At 44.1% G+C, this 19,991-nt stretch overlaps 1 protein-coding gene across 1 annotated transcript in view; it reads left to right on the top strand.

The window, feature by feature from the left end:
- Nucleotides 1–18,901, top strand: part of LOC126078192 (sp110 nuclear body protein-like) — a 57,004-nt gene extending 38,103 nt beyond the window's left edge. Inside the window, exon 9 of the mRNA XM_049888427.1 lies at nt 667–18,901. Within this exon, the coding sequence (XP_049744384.1) occupies nt 667–1,239 (573 nt within the window). The 3' untranslated portion in view covers nt 1,240–18,901. The remainder of the gene's footprint in view (nt 1–666) is intronic.
- The last annotated feature ends 1,090 nt before the right edge of the window (nt 18,902–19,991 follow it).

The raw sequence follows: 19,991 nt of genomic DNA, 5'->3' as shown, positions 1-19,991 counted from the left end.
CTGTGAAGCATTTCTGGGCCACCCTGTCTGTGGTCAGTCTGTCCTCTGCACTTCCGTAGTTCCTGTCCTGGGACCTCCTAGAAAGTGGACTAACCAAGCCAAAAACCAAACCCAGTCAATTCCGACTCATAGCGACCCTATAGGACAGAGTAGAGCTGCCTCATAGAGTTTCCAAGGAGCGCCTGGTGGATTTGAACTGCCAACCTTTTGGTTAGCAGTCATAGCACTTAACCACTATGCCACCAGCATTTCCTGAAAGTGGACTAGTCTTTGTAATCCCAGGACTCAGTACAAAACCTCCCAATAAAAAAAAAATAATAATTTTTTTTTTTTTAATACCCACAAAATTATCATTGGGATGGAATCATAAGGAGTTGATCTAGGGAGGAAGGAATGGAAAGGGAAAGGGATGGATGTGAAGGGATTGGGAGAGAAGAACAAATTGGTCTTGGGTTTGAGTAACAAGGGGAAAAAAAATTGTTCTCATTAAGTAAAGTCCAGAAGGAGACCTGATTGGGGGAAGGGGTTAATTTTTCCTTTAGATGCCTTGGGTTCAAGATGCCTTTGGGATATCCAGGGAGAAATACTCATCAGGAAGTGGGATATTCTGCATTCACAAAGGAGCCTCCAGAATCACTTTGTTCATTGATCCTTTCTCTCTTTCAGAAAGGACTTTTGCTCTGTCCTTCAAGAATAAGTCTCAAGGAACAGGAGGAGGGAGACAGCGAGGCTGACAGTGACTATGACACAGAGCAGGGGGTCCCGGGTAGCGTGCTTGGCCGGTCCCCGGTGAGTGGCCTGCACAAGGAAGGCGCCAAGGGCAGTGCCAGTGGTCTGGGGCGGTGGAAGGAGGTGGGCCAGGGCCTGGGCCGTCCCCTGAGTGGCAGCAGCGGCCTTGGCGGTTGCGTCAATGACAACAGTGGCAGCAGGTCCCCCTCGCCGAAGCCTGTTGCTTTTCCATCAGGGAGCTTGAGGCCGGGGCCCAGGAAACCCCAGGCCAGAAAGAGTGGAAAGAAGCTGGACTGCCCGGCCCTTCCTCCGGGATGGGAGAGGAAGGAAGTGATCCGAAAATCTGGGGTCACTGCCGGCAGGATCGATGTCTACTACTTCAGTCCGAGTGGCTTGAAGTTCAGAAGCAAACCTCAGTTGGCAAGGTTCCTGAGAAATACTGTTGATCTCAGCAATTTTGACTTCAGAACTGGAAAGATGATGCCTAGTAAATTACGGAAGAATAGGTAGGGACTGTGGAATGATCCTCTCAATCAGAATAATTTTGTGCACACCGTTAACGCTCTAGCTGCGCTGCATCACTCTTCAACCTGCACCATGGCGTGTACTTTCAAGATGCTGTTTCCTCTTCTTTGAGTGTGTTCTCCCCATCCCTCCATCTCATCCTCATCCAAGGCCCAGCTCCTTGGTCTGTGTGAAGCCTGCCATACATACTGCAGGCAGAACCAAGCCCTCTTCCTTAATGCTTCACTGGTACTTTGCCATTGTATCCGTGGTTGTTTGCTTCGACTAGAGTGTGAGTTCCATGAGGGCAGGGACCCTGTCTTTTTATGTCTGTCTATTTGTATCCCAAAGCCTAGCACCTGGTAAGTACTCAATAAATACTTGCTCTATGTTTACGAAAAAAGAAAAGAGTAAGTCTGGAGAGGTAAAAAGCACGAATTTCTCCCATGTTCTCAGTCGCCATGTTGCAGACTTTCTACTTACCTCACAGTCCCTGAGATTCCCAACTCCGCGTCACCTTCACATGTAGGCATGCCACCTTCATACCAGCCACTTTAACACAGTGTTACACGTGCATGCCACCATTATTCTGATGGTTGATTTGAGATGAGGAAGCAAACAACAAAAGCTAATGATGTGTATGTGTTTTAGAGAGAGATCAGGATGTTTGGATGACTGCAAACCAAAGGTGTCGGAAATAGAGTACTCTAGTGTGAAAAGCAAACACGATATTGAAAGAGACAAGAACGTTATGTGAAAGGGCAACAGGATCATTTTCCACTGTACACCAAGAATTGCTCAATTCAGTGTTCAAGTCTCTTCAGTACCAGGATAGACTGAAGTGTTTGACTGAGTTTTGCTTCTGCAGAGTCTCCCTACAGGTGAAAATGACAGTCACTGTTTGGCTGAACCAGGGACTCCTCCTCAACCCTCTGTGCTTGCTTCATGGATTATTTGCTCAGCATAAAGATTGAATAAGTATGGTGAAAATATACAACCCCTGACGCAAACCATTCCTGACTAAACCACACAGTATCCCTTTGTTATGTTCAAACAACTGCCTATGTGTACATGTCCCTCATGAGCACAATGAAGTGTTCTGGAATTCACAATGTTATTCACAATCTGTTATGATCCACACAGCCGAATACCTTTGTATAGTCAATAGAAGACAAGCAAACAACCTTCTGGTATTCTCTGCTTTCAGCCAGGATGCATCTGACATCAGCAATGATGTCCCTGGCTCCATGTCCTCTTCTGAACCTGGCTTAAATTTCTGGCAGTCTCCTGTCAGTGTACCTTTGCAGCCACTTTTGAGTGATCTTCAGCAAAATTTTACTTGTATGTGACACTAATGACATTGTTCGATAATTTCCACATTCAATTGAATTACCTTTCTTGGGAATAGGCATAAATACAGATTTCTTCTAGTCGGTTGGCCAAGTAGCTGTCTTCCAAATTTCTTGGAATAGACAAGTGAGCGCTTTAGCTACTCCACATTCAAAAGCAAATTTCAGGGTCTCTTCTGACATCCATTTTGGTCTTTTCTTTCTTTCCTGTCTCTTTAATGACCTTTTGCTTTCTTCACATATAATGTTCTTGGTGTCACCTCACAGCTCATCTGACCTTCGGTCGTTAGTGTTCAATGCATCAAGCCTATTCTTGACATGGTCTGTAAATTCAGGTGGGATATATTCGAGGCTGTCATGAACTTATTTAAATTTTCTTCAGCTTCAACTTGAACTTCCTTATGAGCAATTGATTTTTTCACAGTCGGCTCCTGGCCTTGTTCTGACGATGACATTGATCCTCCCCATCATCTCTTTCCACACATGTAGTAGATTTGATTCCTGTGTATTTCATCTGGTGAGGTCCACATGTATAGTCAACATTTTTATGTTGTTGAAAAAAGGTATTTGCAATGAATAAGTCATTGGTCTTGCAAAATTCTATCATGCAATCTCCAGCATCGTTTCTATCACCAAGGCCATATTGTCCAGCTACTAATCCTACCTCTTTGTTTCCAGCTTTTGCATTCCAATCATCAGTAATTACTAGTGTATCTTGATTGCACATTTGATCAATTTCAGACTGCAGAAGTTAGTGAAAATCTTCAATTTCTTCATCTTTGGCATTAGTGATTGGTGCATAAATTTGGATAATAGTTATATTAACTTGTCTTCCTTGTAGGCATACGAGTACACTATCACTATCACTGACAGTCTTGTACTTAAGAATAGATCTTGAAGTGTTCTTTTTGGTGATGAATGTGAAGTCATTCCTTTTCAGTTTGTCATTCCCAGCATAGTAGACCATATGATTGTTTGATTCAAAGTGGTCAGTACTAGTCCATTTCAGCTCCGGTGCCTAAGGTATTGATCTTCAAGGGCTCCATTTCATTTTTGACAACTTCAATTTTCCTAGGTTCATACTTCTTACATTCCACATTCTAATTATTAATGGATGTTTGCAGATGTTTCTTCTCATTTTGAGTCGTGCCGCATCAGCAACTGAAGGTCCCAAAACCTTGATGCCATCCACTTCAGTAAGGTCAACTCTACTTTGTGGAGGCATCTTTTCCCCAGTCATATTTTGAGTGCCTTCCAATGTGAGGTGCCCATATTCTAGCATTATATCAGACAGTGTTCCATTGCCATTCATAAGGTTTTCACTGGCCAATTTTTTAAAGAAGTAAATCACCAGTTCCTTCTTCCTAGCGTGCCTTAGTCTGGAAGCTCTGCTGAAACCTGTCCATTGTGGGTAACCCTACTGATATTTGAAACACCAGTGGCATAGCTTCCAGTATTGCAGCACACTCAAGCCACCACAGTATGACAAACTGAAAGTTGAATGGTAGCCTTCTCTAAGTAGGTCTTGTATAATGTGTTTCAATCTGAGAAGGCCCTGTTTTAGTTTATACTGAACTGTATTAACTATTCTACCTGGAGAGGAAGAGCCATGAAATTCCATTTGGCCAAGCTGATTGTAAGGGCCAAAGACTTAATTTTGTTTTCATTTATTATTTGTGGGTGAGAGCATCCATGCTCATTATGGTATGGTATGGTGTTATTAGGTTATTATGGGATATTTTGGCTGTAATTACCACGGCAAATTTAGGCAAGGTAATGGTTCTGAAGGCTAAGCTGAGACATAACTATTGGTCTTCTATTTTTTGTTTGGTAACTTCCGTAAGAGAATAGGGAGTATCTGGTTTAAATTTAGTGGAATCCCCAGGCATAACTGTAACTTGAGCCCCAGTATTGACTAATGCCATGAAGGTTTGGCAATAGGTACTTCTCAATAGATGTTAGAGTGAATTGACAATCTATCTTGTAGAGGCACAAAAGTCAGCCAACACCCTTGATCTTTTTGTTATACAAATCTTTTAGTAAATTTTGGATTTCCAATTTGGTTAAATTGAGGGCTTTTGCTTCAGATTTTTGTTTCCTCCTACTTTATCCAGTGTTTTTTGCAGGGTGAGAAGGTGATGTTCCTGGATATATTCCAAGAGGAAGGTCCAGTCTACCCTATTCAGATTTGTAAATTTCTTCTCACCTGAGTCACCACCCAATGGGCTTGTATATTGTACATTGCACAGGGCTTCAATCTTCCCCTGAGCACTCTGCATAAGGAGGCCAACGTCTGGTTGAGATACAACATTTCCAGGTTAAGAGTCATTTCCCTGAGCCTAGTGTCAAAAAAAAAAAAGTTTTTTTTTTTTTTAGTGTCAGTCACAGCTTATGAAGACACATAGTTAACTGGAGACATACAGATAGGGCTGGGCCGAAACCTCCTACTCAGGCTCCATATACCTGTCCCTAAATGCCAATTATTGAGAATTTTGGCATTGGTTGGTTAAGTTGATAACAGAGGGTCAGTATGGCTATTTTGGGGTGCTGCTGGGTTATTTTTGACTCATAGTGACCCCATGACAGAGTAGAACTACCCCATAAGGTTTTCTTGGCTGTAATCTTTATGGGAGCAGTTTGCTAGGTCTTTCTCCCATAAATCCGCTGGTGGGTTCAAACCGTGAAACTTAGTTAGCAGCCCAGCACTTAATCATTTGTGCCATCAGAGGCTCAGTAAACTCATTGCTGTAGGGTCAATTCCAACTCATAGGGGCCCTATCAGACAGAGTAGAACTGCCCCTTAGGGTTTCCAAGGAGTGGCTGGTGGATTTGAACTGTTGACCTTTTGGTTAGCAGCTGTAGCTCTTAACCACTATGTCACCAGAGTTTCCAGAAGCTTAGTAAGACCCAGAAAATACAGCACAAAGCAGCCCAGCTCAAAGCCCAAGTTAGCCGGCAGGCAGCAGCACAACTCAAAAAGCATGCTCACCACAAGCAGATGGCAGAGCCAGTAAGCAGCCAAAGCAAGGGAAGAAAGACTCCTGGTGGTGACGGCCATTGCTCAGACACTCTGCTTGCTGCACAGATAATCTTGCCAGGTCCTGTGAGGAGGTGGATTCAATCCCAAATTAAAAATTGGATTTGGATGTCAAAACTGATGATGCTACACATGCATCAAGAGTGAATAAATAAAGAGATGTTTTTACTCACATATTGAGGCTTTCTGGGGACAGCAGGGTGGGCTCTCAAACCAATCTGAAGATGGCTTGAGCATACAGAGGAATGAGTAACCCCCAGGTTTACTACGGTTAGAGGATAGTGACAGAGTGAGGAGTCCCTCTTTGGAGCAGGGGCTTGCCTGGCTCCAAGGGAGGAACCACTGAAATTCTCTTACTGATTTGCCCAGATGTGGGATCAGAGAGGAAAAAGGAAGGGTGGGCCAAAAGCTGTCAGCAGATATCAAAGATGGAGTCAGACTCTTTATTACAGAATGCAACTCTTGACTTGTATGTCCTTTATCTTTTCAATGTGTGTTGGGAAGTGTCTCACTTTCCCTCCAGAGCATGGTAGGGCCCAGAACTCTGAACTAGCCATGATCTTAGCCAGGGGGGCATGGGTAGGTCTGGGCTATTTGGGAAATGGCATCTTCACCCTGACCAAGGCAAACCAGAAGTCCAGTCAGACAGCAAGAATGGCCAGAGTGGCCAGAGCATCAACCCTCGGGAAGAGCAAGAGACTGGTTAGTTTGAGGGGGGTCCTGCCTGGCATGACCCTTCAAGCCAATTGAGAGACACCAGGCCTTTGAGAAAGAGCAAGTAGGCTTTATTGCAAGCCAGTCAAGTAAGGCACTTGGAGACTAAGTCTCAAATCAAGTTCCCTGAGGTTGGGGATACTAGAGCAGTTATAGGGTTTGAGATAGGGAACTTATGCATAATTCATAAAGCTTCTGAGAATAGACAGGTGATTCCAAAACTAATTAACATATGTGTGGGTGCAGTGAGGGGGGAGCAATATGGTGCCTAGTGGGTGCTTTTTTTGGGAGGTATGAAGTTCATCTAAGGACAGCTTTGCAGTTTATTGCACATGTCTGAATGGAGGGGGGGCAGGTAGGGAAGTGGCCTTGGTGGAGAAGCAGTGAAGTGGCCTTGGGCTGCTACACAGAATGCCTTATCAGGAACTCACAGATGCTGGGTGCAATTGGAGGAGGGGGAACAGTTTAACGCTGTTGGTTACATTCCCTCCTCTGGTTTTCAGGATCTTCAGCTTTGAAGGTAGATTTTTATGTATGCGGTGGCCTGAAACTCCGGAACTTTCGAGCTTGTTTACTGGTGGAAGCATGTGTGTTGTGGGATCTGATATTTGTTGAGTCAGTGGGAATGCGGTCAGACATCTGAAGCATCATGATGTTCACAGCTGCTGGGCAATTTTGAATGAACCTGGTAAGACAGTTTAAGAGGCAGGGCAAAAATAGACTGTCATGGATTGAATTGTATCCCCCCAAAAATGTGTGTCAACTTGGTTAGGCCATGATTCCCAGTATTGTGTGGTTGCCTTCCATTTTGTGATTGTCATTTTACACTAAAGAGGATTAGGGTGAGATTGTAACACCACCCTTACTCAGGTCACCTCCCTCATCCAACGTAGAGGGAGTTTCTCTTGGGTGGGGCCTGCACCACCTTTTATCTCTCAAGAGATAAAAGGAAAAGGAAGCAAGCAGAGAGTTGAGGACCTCATACCACCAAGAATGCAGCACCAGGAGCAGAGCGTGTCCTTTGGACCTCGGGTCCTTGCACCTGAGGAGCTCCTCAACCAGGGGAAGACTGATGACAAGGAATCTTCCTCCAGAGCTGACACAGAGAGAAAGCTTTCCCCTAGAGATGACACCTTGAATTTGGACTTATAACCTCCTAGAATGTGAGAAAACAAATTTCTCTTTGTTAAAGTCATCCACTTGTGGCATTTCTGTTATAGCAGTACTAGATAACTAAGACATAGACAGATTAATAAAAGAATAATCAACAGCATAAAAAGGGGCCAGAGCCAGTGGAAGCTGGGAAACAAGGAAGTTATCCATGACCAGCAATTAGATGGCGTTTCTCTAGCAGTAGGTGGGCAAAGGGGATGTGTCAAATTGGCAATTTGTTCTGATTTGTGAAGATTGACTTCTACTTCATGGCTGGTGTTTATCCATGTCCAGCAGAAGGTGTTGGCTATGGTGCAGATGCCCCCTTCTTTGGCTAAGATATATAGTCTAGAATGACGCAGAGGTCCATGAAAACACTAACCAGGGAATTTAAGGAAGTTCGCTGGGCTTTTATAGTTCAGCTGGTAGTTTTGCAAAGGATGTGAATAAAAGAAAAAAAAATTTTTTTTTTTTTTTGTGAATAGTGTCTGATAAGTTTAACACAGCATCTTGAAGAGCTGCAAGCCAAGGGAAAATTGTAAGCATTTGAATGATAAGCCAACCATTGCCAATTTCAGTTATGGAATTACAACTGGTTCCAGTTAAGTCCCATCCAGTTTTCTCAGAGTCGTCTGAAGTTTGCGTTTCTTTCTTTCTTTTTTTTCCCCTGAGAGTTAGTGGGTGGTTTCATTAGCAGAGTGAGTTTATAAGGGGAAGTGACTACCATGGGAAAGGGTGCTATTTCAAAGGTGCAAGTACCGAGCTGTGCTCGGGGCAAGAAGCATTTGTAAGCAGTAGAGGGGAATGTTTGACTCCTGGATTTAGTGTAATTACTACAGAGAAGTGAATAGCCAGGTGGCATGCAAAAACAGGTACAGCTTGCAGCTTTTGAATTGTTTCTCTCTGAATAAAATCAGGGTTGGCAGTGTCATTGAACTGGTTATTCCAGCTTTGTGTTATGCTATAGTTATTAATGAAACAGCCTGGATAAGTTCCTAGGTTAATAAGACTGGTTAGATTTCATTGGCATTTCATTCCTTTTGTGAAGGTGGAGTAATTAGTCCAAGTAAAATTACCTGTAGTGTCCAAATCTATAACCCAGTAAAATATGCTTTTGATTTTAAAGCAAGGAGTGGTAACATTTGCTTTTGTGGCTCTTACCTCCAACCAGGGATATCTAAAGCGTCATCATAGGTGGGAGGCAGTACCTTCTTTAGATGTGTAACATCAAATACTGGAACTGTCCAAGGGTTGTGGAGGCTTTCCATGGTGGTGGACAGAGGCTGACATACCCAACAGTCTGTGAGATTGCCTCCAGTGGCTACTGATTGGATTAGTTTTATATAAAAATTGTCTGTCCGTGAGATGCTCAGCATGGGGTCAAAATACAAGAAAGTGAGGAATGATCTGGAGCTGCTGTAAAAAGAGAAGGAAGAACAGAATGATTGTCAAGACAGTAAAGGCAATGTAAACATCAAGAGCACAATCATGACGCGGGGTCTCTGGGTTGGAGGGGCACAGGTTAGGCATTAGCTTTGTTTTTCTTTAAACAGATATTTTAAGTCCTGCACAGGCTTGCAGGTCCAGTTGTTTTGTTGAGGTTATTCTCGTTGCAGAGGATCTTCCGGGGATGGTGCAGATTTGAGGAGAGTGTGATGCACCCAAGCTTTGATGTTTTCAAGTTAAGCTGCCGAGTGAGTGGTTAAAAGAACAGTGTATGTTCCATTCCACTAGGGTTCAAGGCTCTCTGCTTTCAGGTTTCCAGCAGAACTTGGTCACCAGGCTGGAATGGGTGAAGCAGGGCATCATCAAGATATTTCAGATTGCTGAGAGCATGCCTGTGAATAGAAGCTAGGACACCAGACAAAAAGAACAAAAATTTTTGGAGAGCCAGCTCCCTGGTGACAGAAACCTGAGTATTGGTTAAAGGCATGTTATTTTTAAGAAATGGTTTTCCATACATAACTTCAAAGTGGCTCAATCTGAGCCTGCTTCTGGGGGTGATTTTACCCACAAGAGGGCTAAGGGCAAGTCCTGGGGCCAGGTTATCTTTGTTTCTTGACAGAGTTTGGTAATTTGGTTTTTCAGTGTGTGATTCATCTTTTCAATTTTTCCAATTGACTGTGGTCTCCAGGCTGAGTGTAAGTTCCAGTTGATTCCTAAACATCTAGAGACTTCTTGTGTAATTTGTGAGGTAAAATGAGATCCATTTTCACTTCCGATCATTGCCAGCAGGCCAAACCTGAAAATGATTTCATTAAGGAGCTATTTTGTAGCTTCTGATAGTTTCCCCGTCTTACAAGGGAAAGCTTCTACCCAACCAGAAAAAGTGTCAACAAACACCAGCATAAATTTATAACTGCCAGGGGCTCTTGGCATGTCAGTGAAGTTGACTTGCCAGTCTTCTAAACTCTGCCCTTGATATTGGGTTCCAGTGGTAGGGGGCCGGGTTGTTTTCGGCACGTGTTTGGCAGGAGCAGGTTGCCCACTGGATGGCTTGATGAAGGTTTTCTCCAATAAAATGTTTAGAGACCAGCTTGTTTTAAAGGGCTTCATGCCTGTAATGGGCAGAAAGATGTGCTTCGTGGAGAAGGGGGTCCATCAAGTGTCCTGGAATCATAACCTTTCTTTCATGGGTGTGTTTCCATCCATGAAGATCTGTTGTTGCTCCCTATTCAGCTGCTTGTTTGAGATCTCTAATAGTGTAATTTGGAGCTGTTTCTGGAAGTTGCAGAGAAGGGATTAAAGTTAGCTGTCTACTAGCCTTTGTACTCACAGTTTGTCGGCAGAAGTTCTAGTGCCTGAGACAGTATCAGAAGTTCCCTTTTGATGTCCCAGGCAATGCATGACCGAAACTTGTGTGGGCACTTGCACAGATTCAAATAGGGCTAAAAAAAATTCTGTGGCATGCTTAATGTCTTTCTGAGCTGATGTTAAAAGCCCCCGTACTTTCCAAGTGGCCCTGTGAGCATGAAGGACTAGGAAGGCATACCTGGATTCTGTGTAAATATTGGTTTTTTACCAGCAGCTATTTGGAGGGCTCATGTGAGACCAATTAACTCTGCTTTCTGTGCCAAGGTTCCAAGCAGAAGAGGACAGGCTTTGAGGACATCTGTCTGGGTTACCACTGCATAGCTTGCTTTTCAAGTTCCATTTTTTATAAAGCTGCTTCCCTCTGTGTAGATTAAGTCTGGATTTCAAACGGGCTGATCAGACAAGTCCGGCCAAATGGAATAGACTTCTTCAGTAGTTTGGAGGCAGTCATGTACCGGCTTACCTATAGGGTTTGTTGATAACAGGCTGGCTGCGTTCAGGATAGAATTTACTTTGAGTGTGACCTCTGGATTGTCCAGGACCTGGGCTTTGTAAAGGGCCATTTGGCTTGTTGTGAGCCAGAGCCCACCTTTCTGCTCCAGTATGATGAGAATTGCATGAGGCACAATCATAGTGACAGGCCAACCTAAGGTAAACTTTTCAGCTTCAGCTAAAAGGAGGCGAGTCGCTGCTACAGCCCTAAGATGGGTTGGCCATCCCTGAGGGACTGGATCTAGAAGTTTTGAAGAATATGCTACTGGTCTTTTCCAAAGACCCAGTTTTTGAGTTAAGACCCTTGCTGTGACTCCCCTCGTTTCATGTACGTACAGTTTGAAGGGCTTTCTGAGGTCTGGAAGTCTGAGTGCCGGGGTAGAGGCTAGCTTCTTTTTTATTTTCAAGAAGGCTTGTTAATATTCATCTGTCCACTCAAAGATGTAAGAGTCCTTTCCTTGGGATCCAAATCCTGCAAAAAACAGCCATACCTAGAAAGCCTCAAGGTTGCCTCTGGGTGGTTGTGGTGGAGATCTGGTGGATGCCTTGTTGGCACTCCAGTAGCAGAGCCTGCTGACCTTGAGAAATCTGGAACCCTAGATAAGTTACCTTTTGTTGTAAGATCTGAGCCTTGGCAGTGGATACTTGGTAACCAGCCTGGACTAGAAAGTTCAAAGTTAGAATTGTGTTTTTATCTGAATACTCTTTGGTAGGACTAACGACAAGAAAGTTATCTACATATTGAAGGAGACTCAGAACCATCTGTAGACCCCAGAGATCTTTTGCCAGGGCTGTTCCAAAAAGGGTGGAGCTATTTTTGGAAATTTGAGGGAGAACAGTCCAGCAATATTGTCGTTTTTCCCCTGAATAGGGTTCCTCCTATTCAAAGGCAAATAGCTCCTGAGAATCAGGAACTAAAGGAATGCAGAAGAAGGCATCCCTCAGGTCCAGAACAGTGAACCAGGCGTAGTCTGGAGACAGGAAGGTTAGAAGAGTATAACGGTTTGGAACCATAGGGTGCAGGTCTTCAGCTACCTGACTGACTGCATGTAAGTCCTGCACAAACGATATTCTCCTGTTTTTAGCTTCTTTACTGAAAGCACTGGAGCGTTGAAAGTGGATTTATGCTGATGGATGAGCCCTGCTTGTAGACATCTTTTAATTTGGGATTGTAGACTGAGCCTAGCTTCTAATTTCAAAGGGTATTGTTAAGACGAGGAAGTATGGAAGTATGGACCGGATCTGCATTTCAAGCTTGGCCTGCCTCCCCTTTAGCCCACACTAGTGGGTTAACAGCATTTATAATTTCTTCTGGTATTTCTCAGGAGGAAACCATGGGGCTATGGGATAAAGCTAACAGGGAGGCCTAGAGCCTCCATCTGTTTTCAGGTGCTCAATTTTCCTTCTCAAAAGCTGATCTGACCATTTAATTTTGTTAACAGGTCCGAACAATGGAATAGGACATTCTAGCATATATAAGAAGCTATGAGTCAGGGAGGTTTCTCCTACTTGGCACTCCATAGGCTGTAGAAGCTATCTTATGGAAGGCTTTCCTGTTGCCCCAATTACTTGCAGAGTTTGGGGGAAAAAGTGGTCCTTTCAGGTGATTCAAAACAGAATACATTTCTTCTGTATCAACAAGAAAATCTACAAGGTTATTTCCCACCTTTAATGTGAGCAGAGGCGTGGTGGATGAAGCTTGGAGGTGGGTGGATGCCCCTAGTCCTTGTGAGTCTGAATCTGCAGGCTGGGCAAATTTAAGCACCTCAGGGGCAGTTGGACTTTGGCTGAGTTTCCAGTTCAGACATTCCTTCTTCCAGTGCCCCTCCTGTTTGCAATAAGCACACTGATTTCAACCTAGCAGGGGAAGGCTCTTTGACAATGCCGAGGGAGGTTGCCCCTTCATACAGTTATGGTGGCCTGGTTTGAAAGGGTCTTGAGCCAGATCAACCACCAGGAAAGCTGCTTGATGTTTGAATTTTTGGGTTTCTTTCTTTTCCTGGACTGATCTCTACTGGCATGCACTTTAAAGGCTATTTCAACTAATTGTGCTAGGCCCATACCTAGGCTCGCCTTGGCTTTTCGTAACTTCTTTCTAATGTCTGGTGAACTTTGCCCAATAAATACTATATTCATCGTTTTTGCATTCTCTGAGTTTTCTGGGTCTACATCTGTATATTGTTGGAATGTGGCAAAAATTATTTCAAGGAAGGTACATGGATCCTCAGTCAGTCCTTGACAGACCTCATAGAACTTATTTAAATTTTTTTTTTGTTTTGGACTGCCTCCTTTCAACCATGTGATAAGTCTGAAAATGGTTGAGCCCGCCATTTCCCAGAAGATCATTAGGGTCCCAGGTAGGCTCCGAAGAAGGTGTTACTTAATGAGGAGCTTATCGAATAAGGTTGTTTGGCTGATGGAGGTGTTCCACTTCAATCTCCCCTCCTCAGGGCTCGCGAGAATATCCAAGAGCACCTGACAATCAGCCCAGGTAGGGTGATGAGTGGTAAAGACGGAAGTACAAAGGTCTGCCATATGTTTTTGATCCTCTTGTTAAGGAGGGAGATTGTTTTTCTATTGAACAAATCAGATGTAGAGAATGGAGTGGGTACCCAGACAAATTCTGGAGTTCCATTTGTCTTAGTGGATAATGCCCTGTTGCCTGCTGCCCTGTATTGGGTGGGGAAGTCCCCTGTCTGAAAGTCATACCACCTCATGTGTGTGGTGGGGAAACCATCTCTGAGCTTGGCCCAGCCAGCCCAGATGGTTCCAGCAGATACAAGGGTGGGGCTGACGGCAGAGAAAGAGGGGAAAAATCATCTTTCCCTGGGGAATCCAAGACCTTGTGTCTCTTTACCTCAGTTTGAACCATAATTTTATATTGCTTTTGAATGTTTTTGTTGTTATACAAGGACATAAAGTTATCAACATACATTTTCTCAACCCATTTACCTTCCTGAGTGTAAAACAAATATAACTGAAGAATAGTATTATAATTTAGGGAACCATTTGGGAGCCAATGTTCCCCATCAGCCATTTGATATTGTGGCCACGCAACACTGCAGAAAAATTTCATCTTACTTTTCTTCGTAAGATCATAACTAAAAAAAAAAAAAAATCCCAACTAGCTGGGATGTATCCTAGGGGGCTGAACTTTGGTATATCTTATGTGTTCCCCAGCAAGGACAAGCAAATCAGTTTGTCATTTTTAAGGTGTTAAAAAATAAAACCCTGTATTAATTCAAAAGAACAACAAAATATTTGATTGCTCCATGATTTAATAAGCAGTTTGCAAATTGGGGCAACGTTTGCCTCGTGCACGAGTAACTTGCTTCCAGAGAATGGAGAATACACAGAGACTCATTAAGTTTCGCTTAATGAGTACAGGATTCTGTGGTGAAGAAAGAAAGCCCGGTGGCATAGTGGTTAAGAGCTACGGCTGCTAACCTAAAGGTTGGCAATTTGAATCCACCAGGTGCTCTGTGGAAACCTAATGGGACACTTCTACTCTGTCCCATAGGGTTACTATGAGTGAGAATCGACTCGACGACAGCGGGTTTGGTTTTTTTGGTTTTATGGTGAAGAAGTACTTAATGGCTACTGAGCTAGCATTAAAAAGAGACTCCGGACAATTTTGTCCCTTTACCCATTGTTAGCTATGAGACATCTTGAAATTAAAATTTGGAGAAGCCCAGTGTTTTTCATTAAATCACAAGGTAATGGTTTTGTTGTTGACTCCTCTTCAAACAGGGAAGAAAAGTTAATTAGTCACTTTGGGTAGAAAAAAAACAGGCCAGTGAAGCCCCCCTAAACCGAACCCACTGCCATTGAGTCGATTACGACTCATAGTGACCCTACAGAACAGAGTAGAACTGCCCCATGGAGTTTCCAAAGAGCGCCTTGTGGATTTGAACGCCAGCCTTTTGGTTAGCAACTGTAGCACTTAACCACTACACCACCAGGGTTTCCAGCGAAGCCCCAAGCAGGATTAATTTTGGGTCAAGAAGTTTTAGGTTTGTGGAAAAGAAAATCTCTTGAAATAAAATATCAATTTTTAAAAAATGATTTATTTCACAAAGGCAAGGAATGGGAATTTTGAGGGTCTGTGTCTGGTCTTTAAATGCTTGGCTGCTAACCAGAAGGTCAGCGGTTCAAGCCGACTAGCTTCACTGCAGGAGAAAGATGTGACACTCTGCTTCTTTAAAAGATGACAGCCTTGGAAACCCTATGGGGCAATTCTACTCTGTTTTGTAGGGTTGCTATGAGTCAGAATCAACTCAATGGCAACTGGTTTTTTTTTTTTGGTTGGGTGTCTGGCTTTATCATAAGTAGACAAGGGGCCATCGGTGAGTCTTATCTAAGTCATATGGGAAGGGTGGTTCTTTGCAGTAAGCCATTTTCCCTAAACACAAAGGGTGTTGAGGTTTCTTTAACCAAGGCTGTTTTCCAGAATCGCAGGGTTCAGGTAAAACTCAACCTGAGCTGAGCTCTCACTTATTTTCATGTGATAGCAACGAAACAGCTTTACTGAGCAGCTGCTGCCTTGCCAGGTACTTCCCATACACGGTTGGATAAAATGAGATTTCCTCTTCCCTTCTGGGAAATTAGGATGATTCATTTGGGGCTGGGCACCCTCCTCATGTGTCAGTGAAAGAAAATTTCATGTAATCCAGGGCTGGGGCAGGTGTTCTTTCAGCAAGTGAAAGGGAGAAACCAAGGACCAGTTTGACAGCTTCCTCTGAGGGTACTGACCACTGTGGAATATACCCAAGGACAGATAACTACAAATAGAGGAGACTCAGTGACCGTAAAATTGCACAAATCCCCTTTGTGATAAAAAAAAAAAAAAACCAAACCCATTGCGGTTGAGTCAATTCTGACTCATAACAACCCTTGAGTCAATTCTGACTCATAGCAACCCTCCAGTCAATTCTGACTTATAGCAACCCTATAGGACAGAACAGAACCGCCCCATAGAGTTTCCAAAGAGCGCCTGGCAGATTTGAACTGCTGACCCTTTAGTTAGCAGCCATAGCACTTAGCTACTAGGCCACCATGGTTTCCCCTTTGTGGTAAGGCATCTGTTAACTGTAAACTTGCTCAAAGTTTGTCTTATGCAAAGTATTTAACTTAACTTATCCAGAACAATTTGCCCTTTTCCCTTGTTTCCTGACAAATTACTCTAAAACTTTGGAATTTCCTCAGTGGCCTTTATTATTTCAGGTGGCCTTTATTATTCTAAAATGTCTGGACAACCCCTGAGGATTTGTGCAAATGAACGGGGGCTGGTCAGGCCGACAAAGGCCACCTGGTAGTCTGGTATCAGCTGACCTCAGGAGGGAGGGAGCAGGAATCCATCAACCATGCCGGAATTAGCCAATGATGAGTTTTCTACATCATTGCCTCCCTTTCCTCCTTAAAGCCTCATTTGGACTGGCCTGGCCTGAGACAAGCCCTCCAGTTTTTCTGTACAGAAAGTTCCCCCTGTGTGCATACGGATTTAACTACTCAAATAAAACAAATATGCTTTAATTTACTTTGTGCTTTGATTATTTTAACAAGCTCATTAGAGCTCAAGCTAGGCTTAATTAGTTCAAGAAATGAAGTTCAGTTAAATAGATGATACATTAAAGAATTAAATAGAAGAAAATTAGAAAGGACTGGCAGCTAAATAGAGGGACTCTGAATCTTGCCTGTGGATCAAGAGGGGGTGTGAGAAGGAAATTCATTCTGAAGGGTAAGATGTGTTTTGACTTTAGGTGTTTTAGGCCAGAAGCTGAGGAGTCCCTGGGTGGTGCAGACAGTTAATGTGCTTGGCTTAGTTGAAAGGTTGGCGGTTCGAGTCCACCCTGAGGCACCTTGGAAGAAAGGCCTGGCGATCTACTTCTGAAAAATCAGTCATTGAAAACTATGGAGCACAGTTCTACTCTAACACACGTGGGGTCACCATGAGTTGAAATCAACCACAGTAACTGGTTATCTTCCTTCCTCTACCTTTGACTTTCCACACTCCCTGCAGCAGTTTTAGTACCTCAGGACCTGTCAGTCTCTGGAGAGTGTCTGTACTGCCCTCTGGTGGTGGGACAAAGTGATACAGCCTCCTGCAAAAGTCCATGGTGCCTGCACCTCTCAGAGCTAGGTTCTGAGCCTGTCCTGGGAGAAGAGAAACATCTCTTCTTTGCGCCTTGCTCTGCCAAACTCCCCGAAGAGCTCAGAGCCAGGTTAGAGAGTCCAGGGTAAAGTACTTCTAGGGACTGGAGTCTGAGATGATGCCGATGTTGGACAGTAGTGGTTTGGTGGTAGAATTCTTCCCCCGCCCCCCACATTGTAAGATTCCATTTATATGATATTTCCAAAAGGCAAATCTAGGGAGAAAGGAAATAGATTAGTGGTTGTCTAGGTAAGGGGAGAGGTAAGGGTTAATGGGGGATTAGAGACTGATTGGTAACAGGTACATTTTGGGGAGATAAAAATGTCCTAAAACTGGATTACAGTGATGGTTACGCAATTCTGTAAGTAAATTAAAAAGCATTGAATTATACACTTTAAAACGTGTATAATTTACAGTGTGCACATTAAATATCAATAAAGCTTGTCGTTGTTGGTCGACGCCGTCTAGCTGGCTGTGATTCATAGCGACCCTATGTACAGCAGAACGCAACACTGCCCAGTCCTGTGCCATCCTCACAATCCTTGTTATGCTTGAGCCTGTTACCACAATTTTGTGAGTTAGAGCCGCCTGCCACAAATAGCCAATTCTTGAGACAAGGTGAGGTGGGTAGCAAGAGCTCTATTAGATATACCAGTATATGGAGACAGAGGGTAACGATCTCCTTCTAAAGTCGTCCATCTCCCCGGACAACCGATCAGTTTGGGTTTTTAAGGGAAAAGGGGCATTAAGTTTTAGGGACTTGTGGAATATGCACTCTCTTTCTTCTGTTTGGTTTTTGATAGTCCTATCTCAAACATGTTGATCTTTTCCTGCCATTATCCCATCAGCTCAGGGGGTAGCTGGCGCCATCCTTCGTCTTATTTGACAGGCTTAGATCAATATTACTTGTTTTCCACAGTCTTACAGGGAAACATTGGTTAATACTTAACCATTTGGGGAGTTAATATCAAGATCTTACTTGGAGGCAGGGATGGGCTAGGCGAGGGAAAGGAGAGAAAGAAGAAAAAAAAGGAAAAAAAATTGGCTCAGGCAGTGTTCAAGACATGGCTGAGCAGCCTGTTTCAAGCCCATTGTTGCAGCCACTGTGTCAATCCATTTCGTTGAGGGTTTCCCTCTTTTTCTCTGACCCTCTACTTTACCAACCATGTCTTTCTCCAGGGACTGATTCCTCCTGATAACATGTCCAAAGTATGTGAGACATAGTCTTCTCATCCTTGCTTCTAAGGAGCATTCTAGTCGTACTTCTTCCAAGACTGTTTTATTCATTCTTTTGGCAGTCCACATTCTTCGCCAATACCGCAACTTAAAGTCGTCAATTCTTCTTCAGTCTTCCTTACTCATCACCCAGCTTTTGCATGAATATGAGGCAATTGAAGACACCGTGGCTCGGGTCAGGCGCACACTAGCCTTCAAGGTGGCGTCTTTGCTTTTCAACACTTTAAGGAGGTCTTTTGTAGCCAATTTGCCCAATACAATGCATCTTTTGATTTATTTTTATTTTTATTGTGCTTTAAGTGAAAGTTTACAAATCAAGTCAGTTTCTCATACAAAAATTTATGTACACCTTGCTGTGTATCCCTGGTTGCTCTCTCCTAATGAGACAGCACACTTCTCTCCACTCTGTATTCCCCACATCCATTCAGCCAGCTTCTGTCCCCCTCTACTTTCTCATCTCTCCTCCAGACAGGGGCTGCGCACAGAGTCTCATGTGTCTACTTGAGCCAAGAAGCTCACTCCTCACCAGTATCATTTTCTGTCTTATAGTCCAGTCCAATCCCTGTCTGAAGAGTTGTCTTTGGGAATGGTTCCTGTCTTGGGCTAACAGAAGGTCTGGGGACCATGACCTCTGGGGTCCTTCTCTTCTCAGTCTGACCATTAAGTCTGGTCTTTTTACGAGAATTTGAGGTCTGCATAAAAAAAAAAAAAAAATTTTTTTTTTTTTTTTTTTTTTATCCCACTGCTCTCCTGCTCCCTCAGGGGTTCTCTGTTGTGTTCCCTGTCAGGGCAGTCATCGGTTGTAGCCAGGCACCATCTAGTTCTTCTGGTCTCAGGCTGATGGAGTCTCTGGTTTACGTGGCCATTTCTGTGGTGGTAGAATTCCTGCTATCCATGCGAGAGACCTGGGTTTGATTCCCAGCCAACGCACCTTGTGCACAGCTGCCACCAGTCCATCAGTGGAGACTTGTGTGTTGCTATGATGCTGAACAGGTCTCAGCAGAGTTTCTAAGAAAAAAGTCCTGGCAATGGACTTCCAAGAATTAGTCATTGAAAACCCTATGGATCACGACCATCCAGTCCACAACCAGTCATGGGGATTGTGCAGGACTAGGCAGCATTTCCTTCCACTGTGCACGGGGTCTCCATGAGTCGAGGGCCAGCACAATGGTAGCTAACGATAGCAACAACGTGCATACGAACTGGGTAACAAACGAGGTTGTCATGAGTCTGAATCAATTTGATGGCACCAGGATTGGTTTGGTTTGGTTAATGGTCCAGATACAGAAATATCCAGATCTTCCCTGAGGGCCTTGTCTGGCAAGATTTAGGCTGAATGTTAGGAAGACAGTGTGTCCCTGACAGTTTCCCATCCTCTTTCTTTCGGGGCAAGTGGGAGTCCCAGTGTATTGGAGGTGCCAAGGGGTAGTCTGCCTCTCGCATCCCTGCCCCTTCTTTGGGCCAGTCCTCTGCCTTCCATCTTAGGGGACTGGTTTCTCACGCTGGTACACTCCACCTCCCGGGATATGAGAATGAACTGGAGCTTCTCCGGAGTTCCCTGCCGATGAGTACGAATTTACGCCCATTAGCATGGTTGCCGGCCTTTCACTGGCTCTGGGACCCCAAGGACTTGAGGGTGGAAAGACCAGGCCTTAACAGCATCCCCCACCCCAGGTTTTACCAGCCCCCTCCCCAGGGCACTTTTGTAGCCCGTGAATCAGTTCTGGCCTGGGTATGGTCACCTGGTCCTGCAGGGCAGCCAAGCCAGCCCACAATCCTGGACACCTGCCCGTGGGGCTGTGGAGCCTGGAGT

This window comes from Elephas maximus, chromosome 6 (genome assembly GCF_024166365.1).
Source record: "Elephas maximus indicus isolate mEleMax1 chromosome 6, mEleMax1 primary haplotype, whole genome shotgun sequence".
Taxonomy (NCBI): Eukaryota; Metazoa; Chordata; class Mammalia; order Proboscidea; family Elephantidae; genus Elephas; species Elephas maximus.
The sequence above is the reverse complement of the archived record's forward strand: the minus strand, read 5'-3'. Positions and strand labels throughout refer to the sequence as shown.